The 19,576-nt window shown below is 44.8% G+C and overlaps 1 protein-coding gene across 15 annotated transcripts in view; it reads left to right on the forward strand.

Moving 5' to 3' along the window:
• The window catches only part of LOC106828404 (Fc receptor-like protein 5), a 61,247-nt gene extending 42,742 nt beyond the window's left edge, over window positions 1-18,505 (forward strand). For 2 of the 15 annotated variants that reach the window (XM_070497482.1, XM_070497479.1), the window contains 8 exons: window positions 5,067-5,345; window positions 8,335-8,613; window positions 11,464-11,742; window positions 12,202-12,309; window positions 12,987-13,014; window positions 14,012-14,094; window positions 14,297-14,365; window positions 16,628-18,495. In XM_070497482.1, the coding sequence (XP_070353583.1) occupies window positions 5,067-5,345; window positions 8,335-8,613; window positions 11,464-11,742; window positions 12,202-12,309; window positions 12,987-13,014; window positions 14,012-14,094; window positions 14,297-14,365; window positions 16,628-16,779 (1,277 nt within the window). In that variant the 3' untranslated portion in view covers window positions 16,780-18,495. Of the gene's footprint in view, window positions 1-5,066; window positions 5,346-8,334; window positions 8,614-11,463; window positions 11,743-12,110; window positions 12,310-12,986; window positions 13,015-14,011; window positions 14,150-14,296; window positions 14,366-16,518 lie in introns of those variants that run through there. The other 13 variants (XR_011498194.1, XM_070497476.1, XM_070497475.1 and 10 more) reach the window with 13 other exon arrangements.
• The last annotated feature ends 1,071 nt before the right edge of the window (window positions 18,506-19,576 follow it).

The following is a 19,576-nucleotide window of genomic DNA, read 5'->3' on the forward strand; positions in this document are numbered from 1 at the left end:
AAGTGCCATTTTATTGCGTTGTGTTTTGTTTGCTTTTTTTTCTTTGTGAGGAAGATTGGCCCTGAGCTAACACCTGTTGCCAATCTTCCTCTCTTTGCTTGAGAAAGGTTGTTGCCGAGCTAACATCCGTGCCAATCTTCCTCCATTTTGTATGTGGGACACCGCCACAGCATGGCTTGATGAGTTGTGTGCAGGTCTGCACCCAGGATCCAAACCTGCAAACCCGGGATCTCCGAAGCACAGCGTGCAAACTTAACCACTATGCCACCAGGCCAGCCACTATTGTCTTACATTTTAAAAATTTTGTTGCAGTATGACATACATTCAGAAAAGTGTATATACCTCATAGGTCTATAGCTCATGGTTACCCATGGAACCATCAAAAAAATGTCATTTTAAAAGCAACATTGCTTCTGTTTACACCTGGATCTTTGTTTAGTAGAGTGAAAGTTTAGTTTTCTTTTCAGAGAAGCAGAAGTATGATAGAAAAATCCTGAATCTGGTTCCTCAGAACATTTTACAGCACAAGAAAACAGAGACCCCAGGTGTCCCCAGTGAGTGATGGTTTATTGTATGAATATTCAGGTAGTAAGAAAAATAAGAACGATGACATACCCAGATTAATCGAAGGAGAATGGAGAGATCTCACAGAATATAATTTATTTCTCAAAAACAGATTATATTGATCCCTGATGAGCCTAGAAGCTTCCATTACTCTCTACTCATAGGCCCATCAACAATTTTATTTCTGTGTCCTTTTGCCCCATTGCCCATGCAGCTTCTAAAAGTGTGCTCCACTCTCGTTCCCTCTATCTCATGACTTCTCTTTACTCTGGGCTTCTGCTGACCCCAGCATTGACTGCCTTGGGCTTATGGTAAGGACTACTTGCTCTATTTCAGCTTCTGCTCCAACTGCCAATGCTATATGGCTCACTGCCAACCAGTGGTCCTAACTAGCCTAACTAGTAGGGCAGCCTAGCCTCTAAGCCACCTTCTAGGCCACTGATAAGTCAATACATGGGTTGTTCTTAAACGAACTGCCCGCCTCTAGTTTAGCAAATTATGGACAAGATAGCAGAGTCACTTGGGACAACATGACACATAATGAATTATGTTTAAGAAAATACTATTTTTAGGGTAATAAATAAAAGTACCAGGCACAGCAGAGACTCTGAGGTCTCCTAGAGAAAACCAGTGTATGTGAAAAACACATTGCCCGGGTTGTCTGGTATAAGTATGGGTCAGAAAACCTGAAATCCAGCTCTGGCTATGAAAATAGCTGGTTCATAATTTGGGCAAAACTTTTAAACTTTATTTCTCTTACTGTTTCCACAAATATTGAAAGTTAGATAAGATAATAATTAGTATCCCTCTAGCCTCAGAATTCTGGGATTTGACCTGGAACAGGAACCCAAAGACCAGGAATCCACAAAGCCCTGGAAGAAATGAGGAGAGAAAGAGGTTGAGAAGCATTTGCCAAAGTCCCATATGAGAAGACCAGGGACACTGTGGCTGCTACAGAGCTCGGCTCACTTACCTGGCAAAGCAAGAGAGAGCATCCCCCTGACAGAGTCTCATCCTCACTCACAGGGAGCGTTAGGGGAGGTACTTATAGGGTTTCAGAAGGAGAAATTAGTGAGAATGTGATTGTAACCGGAAGTGTGGTCTGGTCAGAATTTGTCAACTAGGTGAGTTGCAGGAACAGTCTGTGGTCTTGGGAACACAGGAGTCCATTTGGAATTCCTATTACTATGGTCTTGTCTTGGAACATATGTATCTGAAGGATCACTTGCTCCTTGCTAGCTCCTGTTTCAGATCATGGAAATCAAGAATGACCAAAGGAAGCCTTCCCCATATAAATTGTTGGGTAAAGAGATTATTTAAAAAAATTAAATGTTCTGAGACCCAGACTCCAAAGCCAGAACCCAATCTATGTAGGATAGCCCCCAGCCCTAAGGCATCCTCTATCCCATTATCATGTTTTATTTTCTTCTCGAATTTAGCAATATCTAAAACCTCTTTATTTCCTGTTTCTTGTCTGTCTGCCTCAATACCAGAATATAAGCTTCATGAGGATGGAACCTCATCAGCTTTGCTCCCCTCTACATCCCTGTGCCTGCTTGGTGTCTGGCACAGAGGAAGTCCTCAGTCAGCATTTGCAATTCAATGAACAAAAGGTCTTTGAGGTGAGATGAGGAAGAGAAGAGCAGGGAAAGAACACTGATCTTTGCATCTGCTTGTATCAACTGGACAAATAAATGAGCTCTAAATTAGCAAACAAGTTGTCTGTGAGCTGAAAAGCTTCACTGTGAGCCAGGCAGGCTTTCTGGCAGAATAATCTACTTTATTTGAGGGAATGTACCCCAAAGAAAAGACACAGAGATTTCATGGGAATGTGTTCTGATTCAATATACCCATTTTGACTCTATCAACAGCCCTTGGTCACTGAAATATATATACACACACACACACACAACACTCTCAAGCAAACACAAGACTCTGAATATAACTATTTATTGAAGGATAATCAAAACAAGTCCAATATGAGAATCTTTGCATTGATGCATTTAAAATTATAAAAGGGAAGAAAAGATACATAGTAAGCAGTATTTTTAAGAAGAATTGCTAAAGGAAATAGAAAAAAAAATCTTCTGGATATTCTCAACACAATTAAAGAAAATATGGACTCCAGGGAGAAAAAGTACAAACAGGAATTTTAAAAGATTAAAGAAGATGTGATAAGATAACAGAAGAGACTAAAAAATCACCTAGTGAAGCTCAGGAGGAAAACCAAAGAAAATTATAAAGTTATTTTAGAAATGAAACCCAAAGTTGAGGCAGTAAGAATATATTGTATTCTTCTGAAAACTGTTAATTGAATGGAGAACTAGTTTGAGAAAACAGTACAGAACACAGAGTAGAAAGACGCAGAAATAAAGGCAAAAAGGAAAAAAATTTAAGTATGGAGATCAGAAAACAGAGACCCCATGTGTGGATAATTAAGAGTCTTTAAGTTAGAAAACCAAACTGAAGAGAAAAGCAAAGCTCAAAGATGTAACAAAAATTTTTCCTAAGTGAAGAAAACTTTAACATGTAGATGAAAAGACATATCCTAATGAGGTTATTGAATTTCAAGGTTAAAAATATATGTGTGTGTATGTGTGTGTGTGTGATCATGGCAAAAGAAAAAAGCAGCCATCATCTCAGAAAGAAAAAATATTGTTGGTCTTAGACTTTCCACAGAAGTCAGTGCTAGAAGAGAGAGGGGTGGTGTCCAGACTTGCACTTTCAGGGGAGGAATGAGAACTGGGAATTTTACGTCAAAGCAAAAAGGCGTTCTCAAACACGCAGGGACTCAGGGAACTTGGGACCCATTAACCCTTCCTGAGAAAATTACTTGATGACAAAATCCAGGCAGCCGAGCTATGAATCAATTTAAAAGACTCAAAATGAGGAAATTGTGGTATGAAATGTGAGTACCGAATCTATTTAAATCAGGAGTTCTCAGCCATGGCTGCATATTAGAATCACCTAGGAGCTTTGGAAAAAAACTTACACTAAGCTCTCTCCAGACCAATTAAATTCAAATCTCTCAGATGGGGACTTAGAATCCATTTGTTTAATCACATCCTCGGATGAGACTATTGTTCAAATGGGGTTGAAAACCACTGATTCAAGTATAAAAAGAAAGGTTAATCAAGTGTGAGAATTATAGGAATAGGAATCAAGTATTACTAATGCTGAAAGTGTAAAAAATATACATAACAAAAAAATCAGTTGGTCAGAGAGAGAAGAAATAAAAGAACAATAATTTTCTCATAATTATTATTTCATAGAGAACAAAAAAGAATTAATGTGATAATTTTGAAAAATTAATGACAGATTTTGGAATTTATGTTTTGCAAATAATTTGAAAACTTTACAGACAGTGACTCATCATTAATAGATTATAGTTCATAGGGGCCGGCCCCGTGGCCAAGTGGTTAAGTTTGCACGCTCCGCTGCGGTGACCCAGGGTTTCACCAGTTCGCATCCGGGGCGCGGACACGGCACAGCTCAACAGGCTACGCTGAGGTGGCATCCCACATGCCACAATTAGAAGGACCCACAACTGAAAATACAACACACAACTATGTACTGGGAGCTTTGGGGAGAAAAAGGAAAAATAAAATCTTTAAAAAAAAAAGATTATAGTTCACTAGTCATCCATGAAAAGTCAAATAATAGACTGTAGGGCTGCTAGAGTGACCTGCTCAGATGGACAGAATGAGTGAATTGTTCAGATAGAATAACTGTAGAGTTTAAGACTAGGAAAAGAGAATAAGTAATGAAAATAACCTTCTACTTTTATAAGACTATAGCTGATCGCTGAGTTGGGACACTGAAACTCTTGTAAACCAATAGTGCAGTGTAAATTGGTACAAAGTTTTTGAAGAACAATTTAGCATTAAATATCATTATTTGAAATGCCTATATCCCTCATCCCCAAAATTTCACCTATAAGAATTATTTCTTAAAAAAGCATGCACAATGTAAAATGGTATATATACACAATGGTTCCATGTGGCATTATCTGAAACTAGAAAATAACTAACCTAAATATCCGCTAAAGGGGAATTGCTCAAATACATTACAGTAAATCCACACAATGGAATGCTTTGTGATGGTTAAAAATAATCAAGGAATGTTTACCCCAAATTATCAAATTCTAAATTTAAGAAAGATGCATTTTATTTTGTGTAAATTATGTCCTAGTAAAGCTGATTTTTCAAAGTGAATGAGATAGATCTTTAAGTAATAACACAGAAAGATGCCCAGGATATGTTGCAAAGAGGAAAGCTCAGGTTGTAAACCAGTATGCATATTGTGAAACCATGCACTTGTATGTGTGTGTGTGTGTGCGTGCTTTAATGTTCATATTTGTGTGTTGATATGAGTGAGTGTTCTTAAACAGAGAACAGATCTAGAATGTGTCACTAAATACTCAACAGAATTAATCTCTGGAAAATGAAAATACAAGAAATAGGAAAAAATACTGGTGTCAATTACCTCATTTTTGCTCTCAGTTCCAGTGTCTCGCCCTGTCCTCACCCTCAGGGCTCCCGGGGCCCAGACTGTGGTGGGGGACGTGGTGGAGCTTCACTGTGAGGCCCAGAGAGGCTCTCCCCCGATCCTGTACCAGTTTTATCGCAATGATGTCACTTTGGAGAGCAACTCAAGCCTCTCTGGAGGAGGATCTTCCTTCAAACTCTCTCTGACTGAAGAACATTCTGGGAACTACTCCTGTGAGGCCAACAATGGTCTGGGTGTCCGGCGCAGTGACGCAGTGTCACTCAGAGTCACAGGTATGTTGACCCTCCAAACTATAGTACAACCGGGGAAAGACCATCTCCCCCTTTCCCCAATAGCTAAGATTGGAGGTCCGACAGGGCCATTTGCTGTGTGACATCATAGTAGGCCTCCATTCGAGAGTTCTGGATTCTACATTTCCAGGAACTTGCACCTTCCCTCTGCGTGCTATGCCTTTCCTGGTAGCAAGAGTGCAGCCATCGTGACCAAACTCACCTAACATAGGAATAAAGGCTTTCAAAACAGAAATTATGTCCCGGTCAACCCACAATCAGCAGGGAAGGAAATTAAGAAGTTCAGCATGTCTGACCTCAGAGGAGATTTAGTTGGGGCTTCCACGGTCTGTCAATCAATCCAAAGGCCAACTCATTCTCTCAGTGGCACATGAGTTTCTCTCTAGCTTCTCCTGCACCTGTCCCACAGCAGCTCAGCACCCGACCCAGAACTCTTGCTAAAAGACTTCCCAACATCATTCTCCTGACTTCTTATATGTCCCTAATACACTCAGCTAGAGCACTCTCTCCCACCTGGCCCTGTCATAGGCTGACCTCCAGGTCATGTCCTCGCATGTCCAGGCTCATAGTCTAGGTGGTCTATACCCTACATTCTGCCTTCATTCCATGACTCTAATGTCCACATGGATGATCCACTCAACACCATGGCTTGTCATTCTCTCCACATCAACCACCCACTCCCACATTCACACAGCACTCCAATTGTCTGACCACAACCTCCTATCCTTCTACTCGCTTCTTCAACTCTTCCAATCACTATTCTTCTCCTATATCCCCAGAACCCTCAGTTCATTAACACCTCTACTCCCTCTGAGGCAATGACACCCTCCACTCTCACCACCATATTGGGTGTTTGTCTCTGTATCCATCCAGTGACTCATCCCTCCTCTTTCTAAGGTATAGAAGAGAGAACTCTGTTGCCTATGAAAAATCAAAATCTCCACCTGATCTCTAGATTAGATCTTTCTTGCATTCTCAGACACTTTGCACAACTAATTATCCCTTTCTATCGTATGTTCCCCAATATAGGATCTTTCACATTGACATTTAACATGCTATGTCTCTCCCATGGCTAAGAAAAACCCCAACTCGATCCTACTTATGCCTCCAGCCACTGCTTTATTATGGCTAAATTTCTAAACAGGGTGAGCCGCATAGATTGTCTCCCTTTCCTTGTTACCCACTGTATTCTAATCCATTGGTTTCTTCTGACCTATCTACCAAAATGGCTCTCATAAGGGTCACCAATGACCCCCAGAACTTAAAATCCAATGGCCATTTTCCAAACCTCATCTTACTTGAACTCTCAGAAATAGCCCACATTGTCCATCTTTTCTTGCCTCTTGACCTTCCTTTCCATTTCTTCAATGACTCCACCCTCTCCTGGCTCTCGTCTCTCTGCCCTCCTTCTCAGTCTCCTTTACTGGCTCCTCCTTTTATAGACAGACTAAGTGTAGGTCTGTTCCCAAGCTTTGTCCTGCATGCACCCTCTTCTCTTATCTGTATTCTTTCTCTGGATGATCCTGAGGATGTCATCTATAAATGAGTCCTAAGCTTCTATGTCCAAAGGAGACCTCCCACCTGAACACCTGCACACACCATATTTCCACTCAAATAGCCTAAAAGCTCATGAACCTGGATATCTCCAAAACTGAACTCATCTTGTTCCTCCAGACCCGTTTCTCTCCACAAGTCCCTACCTCTGTCAAGATACAGCCAGATAATAGCCAGATAGCTTTTACCCAGACATACAAGGCAAAGCCCAGCAGTCTTCCTTGACATTTTTCTCCCTTGCTCTTCATAGCCAGTTAATCATTAAGTCCTGTGGATTTTACTTCCTAAATATTTCTTGGATCTTATTTCCATCTCCACTACCACTCTCCTAGTCAAACCTACCATCACTCAAATTATACTGCAATGCCACCTCTCCACTGCACTTCTAACTACCTCTCCACTCCACTTCTGTCCCACTGCAATCCATTTTGCAAACTGATGTCTGAATGGTCTCTTAAAAAGACAAATTTGATCATTTCATGCCCCTGTAGAGTGACACTTATAGACTTCCTATTCTTCTGTGAAGAAAGATCAAAACCCTTATCGTGGCTCCTGAAGCCTTGTCTCGCTCTCCAGCCTTCTATTTCACAGCAGTCTTCAGACACTTCTCTTAGCGTTGTTGTCACCTTGTTTGAATAACTCAAAAGTTCCAACCTTCTTCCAAACTCAGGGCCTTTGCACATACTGTTTGCCTTCCTGGTGCATTCTTTGTATCCCTCTTCACCTAGTTAGTTTCAAATGTCACTTAATGAGGGAATGTTCACTGACTAATCCATAATATGTTTAGTCCCTGAATTATACATTTCATAGCACCCTATTCTTTATTTTGTATCAATTATCAATGTTTTACTTCTACATTTTTTAATTTAATTGCTGTCTATCATCTCCTCTAGATGGTAGGCTTCATGAGAGCAGGGACTGTGTCTTTCCCACTATTGATTCCCCAGAAAATAGTGCCATTATTAATTGCTCATTTATTTTTATGAATGAATTAATATAACAATGAGCAAATGAAATAATCAATATTCATTCTCTTGTGGGCCTCATTTCTGATCCTGCCCAGGCTCAGTTACATCCTTGGCTTTGTCAGCAACAGGTCTCTCCAGTTCCTTACTTTCCACTAGCTGACCTCCTTTTTCCCAGCTGTCTTTTGACTTCTCAGACCCCAGGGTTACATTTCATCTTTCTCTTCAGATTCGCCAAACACACTTGAGATTGTGTGTCCGGGCACTGCAGACTCTACAGAGCACTACACAAGTGTTGCTGTTTCTTCCAGTCTGACGAAATTATAGCTGAGTTCTGAGTGATGCCACAAGGTCATTAAAAACTGAGAAAAGCAGTTCCCTGTTTGAAATGTCTCTCCTACGGAAGAGCGTAAACAGTAGGAAGTGATAATTAACTATTTTTTCTCCCTCAGTTCCAGTGTCTCGCCCTGTCCTCACCCTCAGGGCTCCCAGGGCCCAGACTGTGGTGGGGGACGTGATGGAGCTTCACTGTGAGGCCCATAGAGGCTCTCCTCCGATCCTGTACCAGTTTTATCATGCGGATGTCACCCTGGGGAGCAGCTTGGCCCCCTCTGGAGGAGGAGCATTCTTCAACCTCTCTCTGACTGCAGAACATTCTGGAAACTACTCCTGTGAGGCCAACAATGACCTGGGGTCCCAGCGCAGTGAGATGGTGATGCTCAATGTCTTAGGTGAGTTGGTCCTGCCCACCAGCAGCACAAACAGGGACTGACTGCCTTCTCTCCCAAGCAGCTGAAATGCGGCTCCAGCACTCCAACCTGCTCTAAGTACCCCGGCAGACCTCCTGCCCACGGAACCTCCTTTTGGAAGTCTAGGACCTTTCCTGTGGTTTTGGTTTCAGAAACCCAGACCTCCCCAGCAGCACAGTTCAAGCAGTCCTCCTGAATGTGTTCAAAACTCCTCACTAAAAATGCAAAGAAGACTTTCCTAGAACATACACTGCATTCCTATCTGCAGTTATGATACAAAAGGGAAACTAAAGAATTCTGCCTACGGCTGTGCCTGTTCCAAAAAATGTTTGGCCATTCCTTGTCCTGGTTTTTCTCTCATTGACTCCCCACAAGTCTCTACTCTTGAGTTTCTTTCATTACTAGGGGTATAAACAGGCCTCACATTTCCATGTCAAAAATTCTATGTTGACATTAGCTGCGTGCACTGCCTTTTGGGAGACACAACCAGTCCAAGTTAGTTTTCAAAGTGATTCTTAAAGCAATGGGTACAGAGGGGACCAGCGCAGAGAAGGTGAGAGCTGGAGGACGTGGAGTGGAAATGGCCAGCCATCAATCAAATTCCTTCCTTCTCTAAGCTGTCCTTTGATCCCCTGCCTGTAAGTGTAATCGCCAAGGAAAACTGCTTCTTATGAGCTCTGAGTCTGTTTTGTGATGACCCCCTACAGGCCCAACCTCCAAACTCCTGTATAGGGAGATGTGAGGTATAGCAAAAGCATGCTAAAGGCTTGAGATGAATGTTCTGAAGATAGCCAGCTGGATGTCCCCGGCCAAGAATATTTCCCTAGACTGACCTCAATTTCCTCACCTATAAAGTGGGAAAATCAGATGTGGCGGACATTATGGCCATCCTCAAAGCCCTAGAATCCTATGAGTTTGCTGCACAGGGAATATGGAGTATTTCAGACTCAAAGGTCCCTGGAAGGAGACATGAGCAGGAATAGCTGGGGGTCCCTGCTCCTGGGGTACATCCCGGAAAGCAGGATACCGTGAAAGGGCATGCAAATGCCCCCGGAGATAGCTAAAGCCAAATGCAGATGGATGCTCTTAGTCTGCTTTGGCTGAGTGCCTGAATATAATAAAAAATAGCGACAGCCACAGGAGAAGCTTGGTTTGGGGATGCCAGCTCAGGATTCAGCATCTCATCAAGGTGGCCAGTGCAGGCATCTCTTTGGCATCCAGGAGGCAACTTGATTTCAGATTTGATTTTTTCCATTCAACCAGGTCATTCTTCTGCCCCCACTGGCAGGCAGCATCCACCTCAGCCAGTTTTCCTCTGTGATTCATGGGGATTCTTGCCACATGGTTTACATCCACCACACGACCATGCACCACTGACCAAGAGCTGCTCCCTCTCTCTTCACAACACAGTGGACCAACACATCATACCTCCCACACTCTATTCATGCTTTTTTGCTCATCCCCACTCCTTTCCTTATATGATTGCCTGGTACAAATGCACATTATTTCTGAGGCTGCTATCACACCTAAGGGACTTCTTGCCAGCCTAATTAAATTTTGTCTGAGTCCTAGAAGTTGAAAACGGGTCATGGAGAACTGCAAGATAAAGGAATATTTCTCGTTATCATCGTACCCACCACCACCACCATCATCATCATCTTCATTATCATCAACACTAACTGAGCCCTGGCGTGTGCCATGTCCTGTGTTTAGTACCTGATGCGCAGCTTCTCATTTAAGCTTAAGGATCAACCAGTGAGGGTTTGCAGAAGAGTTAATGGAAGCTTAGAGAGGTGAAGTAACTTGCTTACAGACCCAGCTGGCAATGACAAAGTCAGGTTGAAACATGGGCTTATCCAACTCTTAACATACGTTGACTGTACGAGATTTCTTCATCTTTTGTGGCCACATTTTAACAAACTCTTGAGTTTTTAATAATTTGTTATTGTGAAAGAATACATAAATCTTCAGGATAAAAAAATCACATGGTACAGAAGGGACAATATGAAAAATACATACCTCTTTCTCCTTGTGTGGACACATCCACATACTTCCAAGACTTCACCACTGTTGATAGCTCCATGTATATTTTTCTAGAAATAATCAAATATATTATAAACATAAAGGCATAAGATTTTTCACAAAAGTAGAATCATATTACACATATAGTTGCACAACTTGCATTTTTCAATTAAAAATACATCTCGACTTTAGTTTACAAAATACACCCCAGATATGCTTCATATTTTATTAGCCAGACAACTAGGTTGTCTCTCATTTTTACCTTTTATAATAATCCTACAATAGAAATGCTTGTACAACCATCTTTGCATATCTTCTGTCAGTGTCCCTACAGGAAAGAGTCTTTGAGGTAGATTTGCTGGGTCACAGTTTACGTGCATTTTAAATTTGGTAGATATCACCAAATTGCCATTCAAGGAATGGTCTCAAATTTGCATTCCCATGGACAGCACATGAAGGCACCTGTTTCTCTACAACCTCCTCAGCGTTATCTGTCCCGGTGAGCTTTGTCAATCCAATGGGTGTTTTTATTTGTGTATATTCAGTTAGTAAGGAAGATGATAATCTTTTTATACCTTTCTTGGCTATTTGAAGTTTTTCGTGGTTCATACCCTTTCCACACTTTTCTCTTGGCTGTTCTTGTGCACTGACAGCTATTTTTAGATTAAAGTTACTAGCTTTGGCTGTCATATGTGTTTCAGTCTATTTTCCAAATTGGGACCTGACTTTTGCCATTTGTTTGAGATGTTATTTGTTCACTTATGAATAGGTTGGAAGTAACAACTTCCATTGACTTTTTGTCTCCCTCAGTTCCAGTGTCTCGCCCTGTCCTGACCCTCAGGGCTCCCGGGGCCCAGACTGTGGTGGGGGACGTGGTGGAGCTTCACTGTGAGGCTCAGAGAGGCTCTCCCCCAATCCAGTACCGGTTTTATCGCAATGATGTCACTTTGGAGAGCAACTCAAGCCTCTCTGGAGGAGGATCTTCCTTCAACCTCTCTCTGACTGAAGAACATTCTGGGAACTACTCCTGTGAGGCCAACAATGGCCTGGCTGTCCAGCGCAGTGACACAGTGACACTTTCTATCACAAGTAAGTTTCCTACGCCCATGCCATAGATGTGGAGAAAATATTTCCTCCAAAGATTCTCTGATAACCGTCTTGATGCTTGACCAGGACAGTGCTTCTCAGGCACAGGTACACAAAGCTGGCAGTTCTCTAAATTGCCATTTTCTGCAGTATTTCTGAAGTGATAGTACTGGGGCAGGAGAGAGGGGCCAAAGAGGATCACTGAATTTAATGCCCTTTGCTGGCGCTGTCCATCCTGACCTTCACCCGTTGCCTCATCAGCAGAGATGAGCTTCTGCACAAAGAGAAGAGCCATTTCCTGTGCCACACCAACACCTGCTTAGCCTCAGGAACCCTTGTCCCCTAGGTTTATCCTCTCTCCCCATGCCCAGGCATCAGTTCTGACCCAGGGGAAGCAGGAGTCCAAGACCACAAGCCTCTCCCTCTGGCTCATGCACCGGTTTTCACCTTCATGGCTGACAGGGAGCAGAAGTGGCCCTGTCGCCACAGGTGTCACCGGCGGACTGATCAGCGTGTTGGGCCTTGCTGCTGCGGGACTGCTGTTTTATTACTGGCTCCCAAGAAAAGCAGGTGGGTAACTCCCTGGCTAACCTGAGCTTGAGTCCATGCCCTTCCCATCTCCAATTCCTCAGGCTCCTGCTGCCTTTGTAACCACCCCCAAGCTCTCAACAGCTCCTCCCACCACTGTCCCACAGTCCCCACTTTCCCTCTAGGTCCCCCAGAATTTGTCTTTACCAAATGCAAAGTTTCCAAAACAACCCTACTGAGCAGAAGATGACTTGATGAGATGTAGTTTATTCAACACCATAAGCTGCAGTGTACCTACCTCTCTCCACTTACAAGATCATCCCCAAAAAACGCGAAGAGGAGAAGAAAGACTCTGAGAAACAGGAGTGAAAACAGGAACCAAATGGGATTTGATAACTTACCGATTTCTTAAATGTCCATTATTTTCATAGCTGATCAAGTCTGCTTTCCCACCTGTAGCTACTGACCATTGTTCTTTACAAACTCCAGGTTAAAGGATTATGGATTGTGGGTTCCCCTTTCACATTATAACTCTACCCCTCTGGAAGTCAGGGGCCATAGTTTTTGCCCAATCTGCCTCCTCCCTTGGATGTAGAGAAGAAGGGTTCACACCTGAGTGAAGCGACTCCTGGCAGGTTCTGGGCGAGCCTCTTACAAGCTGTGCTCCTTGTGAAGTCCTCCTTCTCCCGGATCCAATGTCCCTCTGCTTTCCTTTGCAGGAAGAAGGCCTACCTCTGACCTCTCCAGGTAAGAGCTAGGCTGTATTCCTGTGTTTAATGAAATGACCACAGGGTATAAAAATGGAGTTGAGTCTGGTTACTGCTGAGAGCACAGTCACTGCTTCATGTCACTGAGATGGGTTGCGTCAATTTCATGTTGCCACCTCTCTTGGGATATCTCAAGGCAATTCCCAGGACCTTCCACTGCCTTAGCCACGTAGGACTTTTTCTTGCATCAAATATTGATGCTTTTTATTTTTTCACTTACATGCTTGTACCACTGTTACTTGATTGCCTGAGTGACCACTATGACCACTGAATCTGCCCAAGTCTTCAGATGATCTTAGCTTAATTATCCTGGAAAGTCAGGGTATGGCCAACCTAACCAATACCTATTGTGATGAGAGCCAAGAGGATGGAGTAACACAAGTTGGCCACTCAGAAAGACCACTCTGCCAACAGGAGGTGGTGCCTGTGGAGAAGAGGCTGCCATCTTGGATCCCAAAGGCTGACTTTAGGAGCCACACCATAGGTCACAAACTATCCCTGGGCAAGCCCTTGGTAGCAGCATCCAGAACATGCAGGGTTCCTCAGAGCCTTTCTAACTATTTATTTCTCTGAGATCCTCATCCCTCTGAGAGTGGAGGCTTTGAAGCCCGGTTTGAATATTGCTCTTTCCCTTTCTGGTTACATAGCATTGGGCATTGGGCAAGTCACTTCACCTCTTGGAAACTCCATTTTTTTCATCTATAAAATAGGGATAACGATAGAATCAACAAGAACTAGCTCAGTGCCTGGTATATACCAAGCGTCCATAAAGTCTGGAAACACAGATAATATTAATTTATCATAATTCATAGGATATTAGTCCATAGTAGTCCATAATATAATAGCCCATTTGTTATGTACTCGTCTATGTTTCCAGCCTTGGCAGCCACCCTGTGGTAAAGACTCACTAACAGGGAATGATCATTATAGCTACTTTGTCAGGGTTCCTGGGAAACATCAACGTTTCTGTCTCATAGGAGCCCTTCAAACTCAGACCCCCAAGAGCCCACCTACCACAGTGTACCAGCCTGGGTAGAACTGCAGCCAGTGTACAGCAATGGTGAGGAGCGGGGACCCTCCATTGGGCAGGGACTGCAGGGTTGATCCAGGAAGGGGTGGGACAGGAGATGAGGATGGGACTATGTAGAGGCATGTAGGGCTCCAGTCCCCACAGAGGACAAGCTCTAGCTGCGGGAGGAGGAAGTAGCTCAGACAAGAGGCAAGAACCTTAGAATCCTCTCAAACTTCAACTTCTTTCCAAGTAAATCCTGAAGGAGAAGACGTGATATACACGGAAGTCCGGAGCATTCAGAAGGGAAACAAAAATGCAGGTAAGGCCTGAGGACCCTTGATTTTGACAACCCAGCCAATTGCTCAGTCTCCACCCTTTCAACAGGTCTGGGCCAGCCAGACACAGAGCCGCCTCTCACGCTGGGTCCCTGGGCTTCTTAACTGGTGCCCACCCACACTGAGGTGTTGATCCAAGCCCACCACGGAGTGCTGCTTTCTCCATTCTCCACAGATACCTAAGCATAAGCCGAGTCACAAGGCCATCACCTTGGGCAGTCACTTAACCTCTCAGAGTTTCAGTATCCCCATCTGGAAAATGAGACAAAACTATTATTCCCTCCCAATCTGTATCAGTTTGTTAGTGTGCTGTGGCAAATGGCCACAAACTTGGTGGGACTAAACAATACAAGTTTATTATCTTACCTTGCTGTAGGTCAGAGGTGTGACACAGGTCTCACTGGGCTAGAAACAAAGCGACAACAGGGCTGCGTTCCTTTCTGGAAGCAGCAGGGGAGAATGTATTTCCTTGCCTTTTCCAGCTTCTAAAGGACACCCCCTTCCGTCGCTAATGGCCCCTTCCTCCATCTTCAAAGCCAGCAAGGTTGCATCTCTCTGACCATCTTCCCTGGTCAGGTCTCCCTCTGACCACAGCTGGGAGGAGTTCTCTGACTCTCAAGACCTCCTTAAAATCCCACTTGGAAAATTTCAAGGTCCTTAGTCTTAGTCACATCTGCAAAGCCCCTTTTCCCTTCTAAGGTCCCATTTTCGCACGTTCCAGGGATTGGGACATGGACGTCTTTGGGAAGGGGGCACTATTCTGCCCACCACATCATCTCACAGGGTGACTGTGAGGGTCAAATGAGAAGACGAGGAGGAAATGCTATTACAACAGCGGTGTAGTAAGCAGCTTTGAGGATGACTCTATGCTGGTTGTCTGGCCATGTTGTCATCTTTACTCAGGGTAGATGGTCCTCGGTAGTGGGTCCCAGCCTGGCTTCCTCCCACTAAGAGCAGGACAGTCTTTGGAACAGATGCCTTTCTAACTCTCCTCTGTAAAACATGCTGTGTGATTTTAGCCATTCTGCTTCCCTCTCTGGTTTTCTTATCCCTCTTGTATAAAGTCAAATGGACTGTGTTTGTGCCCCATTCTTGGTTCAATGGTCCTCCTCTAACACACATGAACGCATTCACACTTACAACCTACTTTGAGATTGAGGATTGTTATCATCCTCATTCTACAGATGAGGGAACTGAGGCAGAGAGACCTTAAATGACTGGCCAGAAGCCACATATCTTGTAAATCACAGATGAATCTGTCTCCAGAGTCCAGGCTCTGGACCAAGCTCTGCTCCTCAGCGCAGCTCCAGGGAGGCTTGATGCTCGCTCCAGGTGAAAAGGAGAGAGCCCTGTTTGAAGAATGTCATATTTCACTCCAGTTTTAAGACAATATGGCAATAATCATAACTTCTAACATCGCATCAGCATGTGTTGAGCAGTTCCTATGTGCTGGGTACAGTTCTGAGTGCTATAAATAAATACACTCTGAATATATGTGCCATAAATACATGCACACACATACATTTATAGTTTGTTTGTTGCTTATTTATAGCACTCAGAACTGTACCTGGCACGTAGGAACTGCGCAGTCATGACAGGTATTAGAAATCACACGCACACATAAATACATCAATTTACACTAACTCTGAAGGTAGGTGATACTATTATTCCCATCATATAGATGAGACAACCGAGGCAGAAGATGTAGAGTGACTTGCCCAGGAAAGGCACGGCCGACCCAGGGCTCAGTCTGAGGTGGTCTGGACCTCGATTCCACTCTCTAAACCAGGGTCCTGCCTCTGCTCCGGGCCAGGCTGCATCTCCATGAACGGAGCTATGAATCTATGAACAAAGCACTAACAAGATAAAGGGTAGATTTTTTTGAGAGCCCCTAGGGAGCTCCGAGTGGGGAACAAAGTGGGAAGTGCTGTTGAGGGGAGAGTTGGTCAAAGCCCTGAGGCTGAGGAGCTTAGGAAAGGTGCGGTGACAGCACAGCGAGAGGACGAAAGGAATGGCTGACGTCCCACACAGGGCAAGGGGGCCCTGAGAGGCAGCTGTGTCTGGGCTAACAGCACAGAGCCAAGGAGAGAGCTCTGAGTGGGCCTTTCACAGCTGAACACTTCCCTTCTTTCCACAGCAGCCTCCACACCAAGGTTTTTCAAGAACTCGGTGAGTCCCGCGACCCGCATGCCCTCCCGCCATGGGCCCGCCAGGATCTGGCCTCACTTGTGTTCTCTTTCTCCCAGGATTCCTCTGTCATCTACTCCCAGGTGAGGGTGGCTTCAACTCCAGCCTCTCGGCCTCAGTTCTTGGCTTCCTCGGCTCCTATCCGATGAGTCCACACAGCTCCCTGACTGCTGTCTCAGCCTCTGCCCCCGAAAGCCATCCTTGGGGATGAGGGGATCATCGAAGTAGGAAGACTTAAACTGCCCCAGGCCACATCCAGTGCCTCTGTGTCAAGTGCCCGCACCCTCAGTCTGACTAGAACACAAGGCTCTGCAGGACTCCTGCCTATTTCCCAAGTTACAGTCCTGCCCTCGTGGTCTTTGTGTCTAACGACATGTTGGTCCCAACCTGGGGCCCATCACATCCCCTGGCTTCCTTCGTGGCCTTCAGCTTAGGTCATTATTTTGAGTCCTACTTGCACACACACCCCCACCATTCCTCAATGAGGACTGCTCCTGTACTCCGTCGTGGACATCTCAGTGGGTCCATTTCTCAACAGCCATCAGCCTGGTGGGCTACTGTGGTGCTCTGCCAGAAGGGACAACACACACCGCTGGAGACATGTACACTGGGCTTATTATGGACCTCCCCATAATGGGAGTGCATTTCACACTCCCCTGGCTGTGTGAAACTTTGAGGTCAGTACCTAATACCAGGATAAATTCTCTCCTGCCCATGTGCCAACATCTATCTGCCCAGCTAAGTGGATTTCACACCCCAGGTTCCAGACTCTTCCCATTCTGCCAGATGTAACCCAGCACATTCGTGGCCAGGAGGACAAGGAATGCAGAGAGAAGGCATATTGGGATATAGGCTGTGATCTATTATTATTTAATTGAATGAGTGAATGAATGAGGAAGATACTCGGGATAATTATGAAGCATTCCTACCTTCTGACTGGCATTTGGCTCATGTGCTCCCTAGGAATTCCAGGGGTACTCTTCTGTCTTCCCTGAATACGAAATAAACTAAGAGAAAGAGTTTGAGTGAGGAAAGCTGTGTTCAGCCAGCGGGAAGCCTTCTCAAGTTTTAACGTGCTTAGGGCTCAGCATGGGGATCTTGTTAAAATGCAGATTCTGGGGGCTGGCCCAGTGGCATACTGGTTAAGTTTGTGCACTCTGCTTTGGTGGCCTGGGGTTAGCAGGTTCGGATCCCAGGAGTGGGCCTACACACCACTCGTCAAGCCATACTGCGGTGACATCCTACATCCAAAATAGAGGAAGACTGGCATGGATGCTAGCTCAGGGACAATCTTCCTCACCAAAAAAACAAAACAAAAAGAAACACGCAGATTCTGAGTCAGTGGGTTTGGGTGGAGGCTAAGATTCTGCATTTCTAACAAGCTCCCAGGGGATGCTGATGCTGCTGGTCCCAGCACCACACTGAGTACTGAGGCCCCATAGGTCTTGGAAGAGGCCTGTGGAGAAGCAGCGTGAGCTTTGCCTGCCCACTGCCTAACTGCATGGGGGCCTTCACACAGGGCACACTGCTCCCTGTGCTGTCCTTCCACTGGGACACCACCAGCTGCTGTTGCTGAGAGAACTTCTCTGCGACATATAGGACCTCATCAGCTACCCTGGGTAGAGGAAATGCAGCTGCCACCATCTTTGTTTCCCCACCTCAGGCCTCACACTTTCCCCTGAAAAGAGGGAGTGAATACACTGTGAATATGTATACTCCTCAGCCTTCACCAGGCAAAGTTGATCTATCCCAGCCCCGCACCATGGGATGTTTTGCTCCACTTGTATGCTACCCATCACACCTTATCTTGAGCTCCACTCTCCAATGGACTGTTCAGTGGGGGTCATTGCCCTGGAATAAAGTCTTTCATAGGGCATTCAAGGTCTTTCTCCACTGGTGCTGCCTACCTACCTCTCAGCCTCTCCCATCCTTGTTGCCCTCCATACTCTGCACCCAGTCAGGGGGTGAACTGCTCCATTCCCTAAAACAGACTCTCCATACTTCCTCCTCCTAGGAAGCCTTTCTTCGTCATTTCCATCCACTGGAATCCTGCTCATTTTTCGTGCCCCAACTCAAATGTTAGCCCCTACCAGAGTTAACCCGTCTCTCCGTCAGGCTCCCCTAGTACTTTTACTCAGTGAGACTTGGAGTCGCCAATGGTTGATGTTCTGAGAGAACTTAGAGTGTATCCAGGACAACTCTCTAGTTTTGTAGTTGGAACTTGAGAACCAGAAAGCAGAAGCAACCAGCTGAAAATGACACCACCAATTAGTGACAAAGCTCATACCAAACTAAACCCAGGACTTCCTCCCTCCCTTCGTCTTTTTTTTTAGTTGAAAGTACCCAGGTACCTTCTTTCTTTAGTCGAAGGAACCTGTTAGAGAAGGTATCCACTCTTCCCAGTCACCCAAGATGGAAGATACATAGCCATCTCTGAGTCCCTACATTGACTTGGTCACCCAGTCCAATTCAGCCAACTTTCTTCCCTAAATATCTCAAATCCTGTCCTCCTGTCCGTCCCCACTGCCCCTGCTCTAGGGCAGGCCTCCATCACCTACCACCAGGACTATTGTAGGAGCCTCAGAACTGCCTTCCCTACCTGCAGACTCGCTCCGAGCAGAACCATCCCCAGCAGGACTGCTAGTACGATCTTCCTAAATCCCAACCCTGTCTATTCCTCTGCTGGAAATCCTTGAATTACCCAGAGTTCAGACTCTATCATGGGACACAAGTCTCTTTATGATTTAGATCCAACTTCCGCTTCAGCTTCATCTCCCAATATCCCCCTGAACCAACAAGGACATACACCGTGTGCTGCTGCCACACAAACCTCTCGATTTCCTGTCTGTACCACTTCCTTTCAAGCAGCCGTGACTTTGCACATGCTATGCCTTTTCCTACTAACTTTTCCCTTTTTGTCCTCTCTGTCAAACTCACTCATCCTTCAAGACCGAGTTCAAATGTCAAAGGAAGCCTCACTTTTCCTTCTGGGTTTCCATAGCCTTTTG

This window comes from Equus asinus, chromosome 25, assembly GCF_041296235.1.
Source record: "Equus asinus isolate D_3611 breed Donkey chromosome 25, EquAss-T2T_v2, whole genome shotgun sequence".
In the NCBI taxonomy this organism is placed as follows: Eukaryota; Metazoa; Chordata; class Mammalia; order Perissodactyla; family Equidae; genus Equus; species Equus asinus.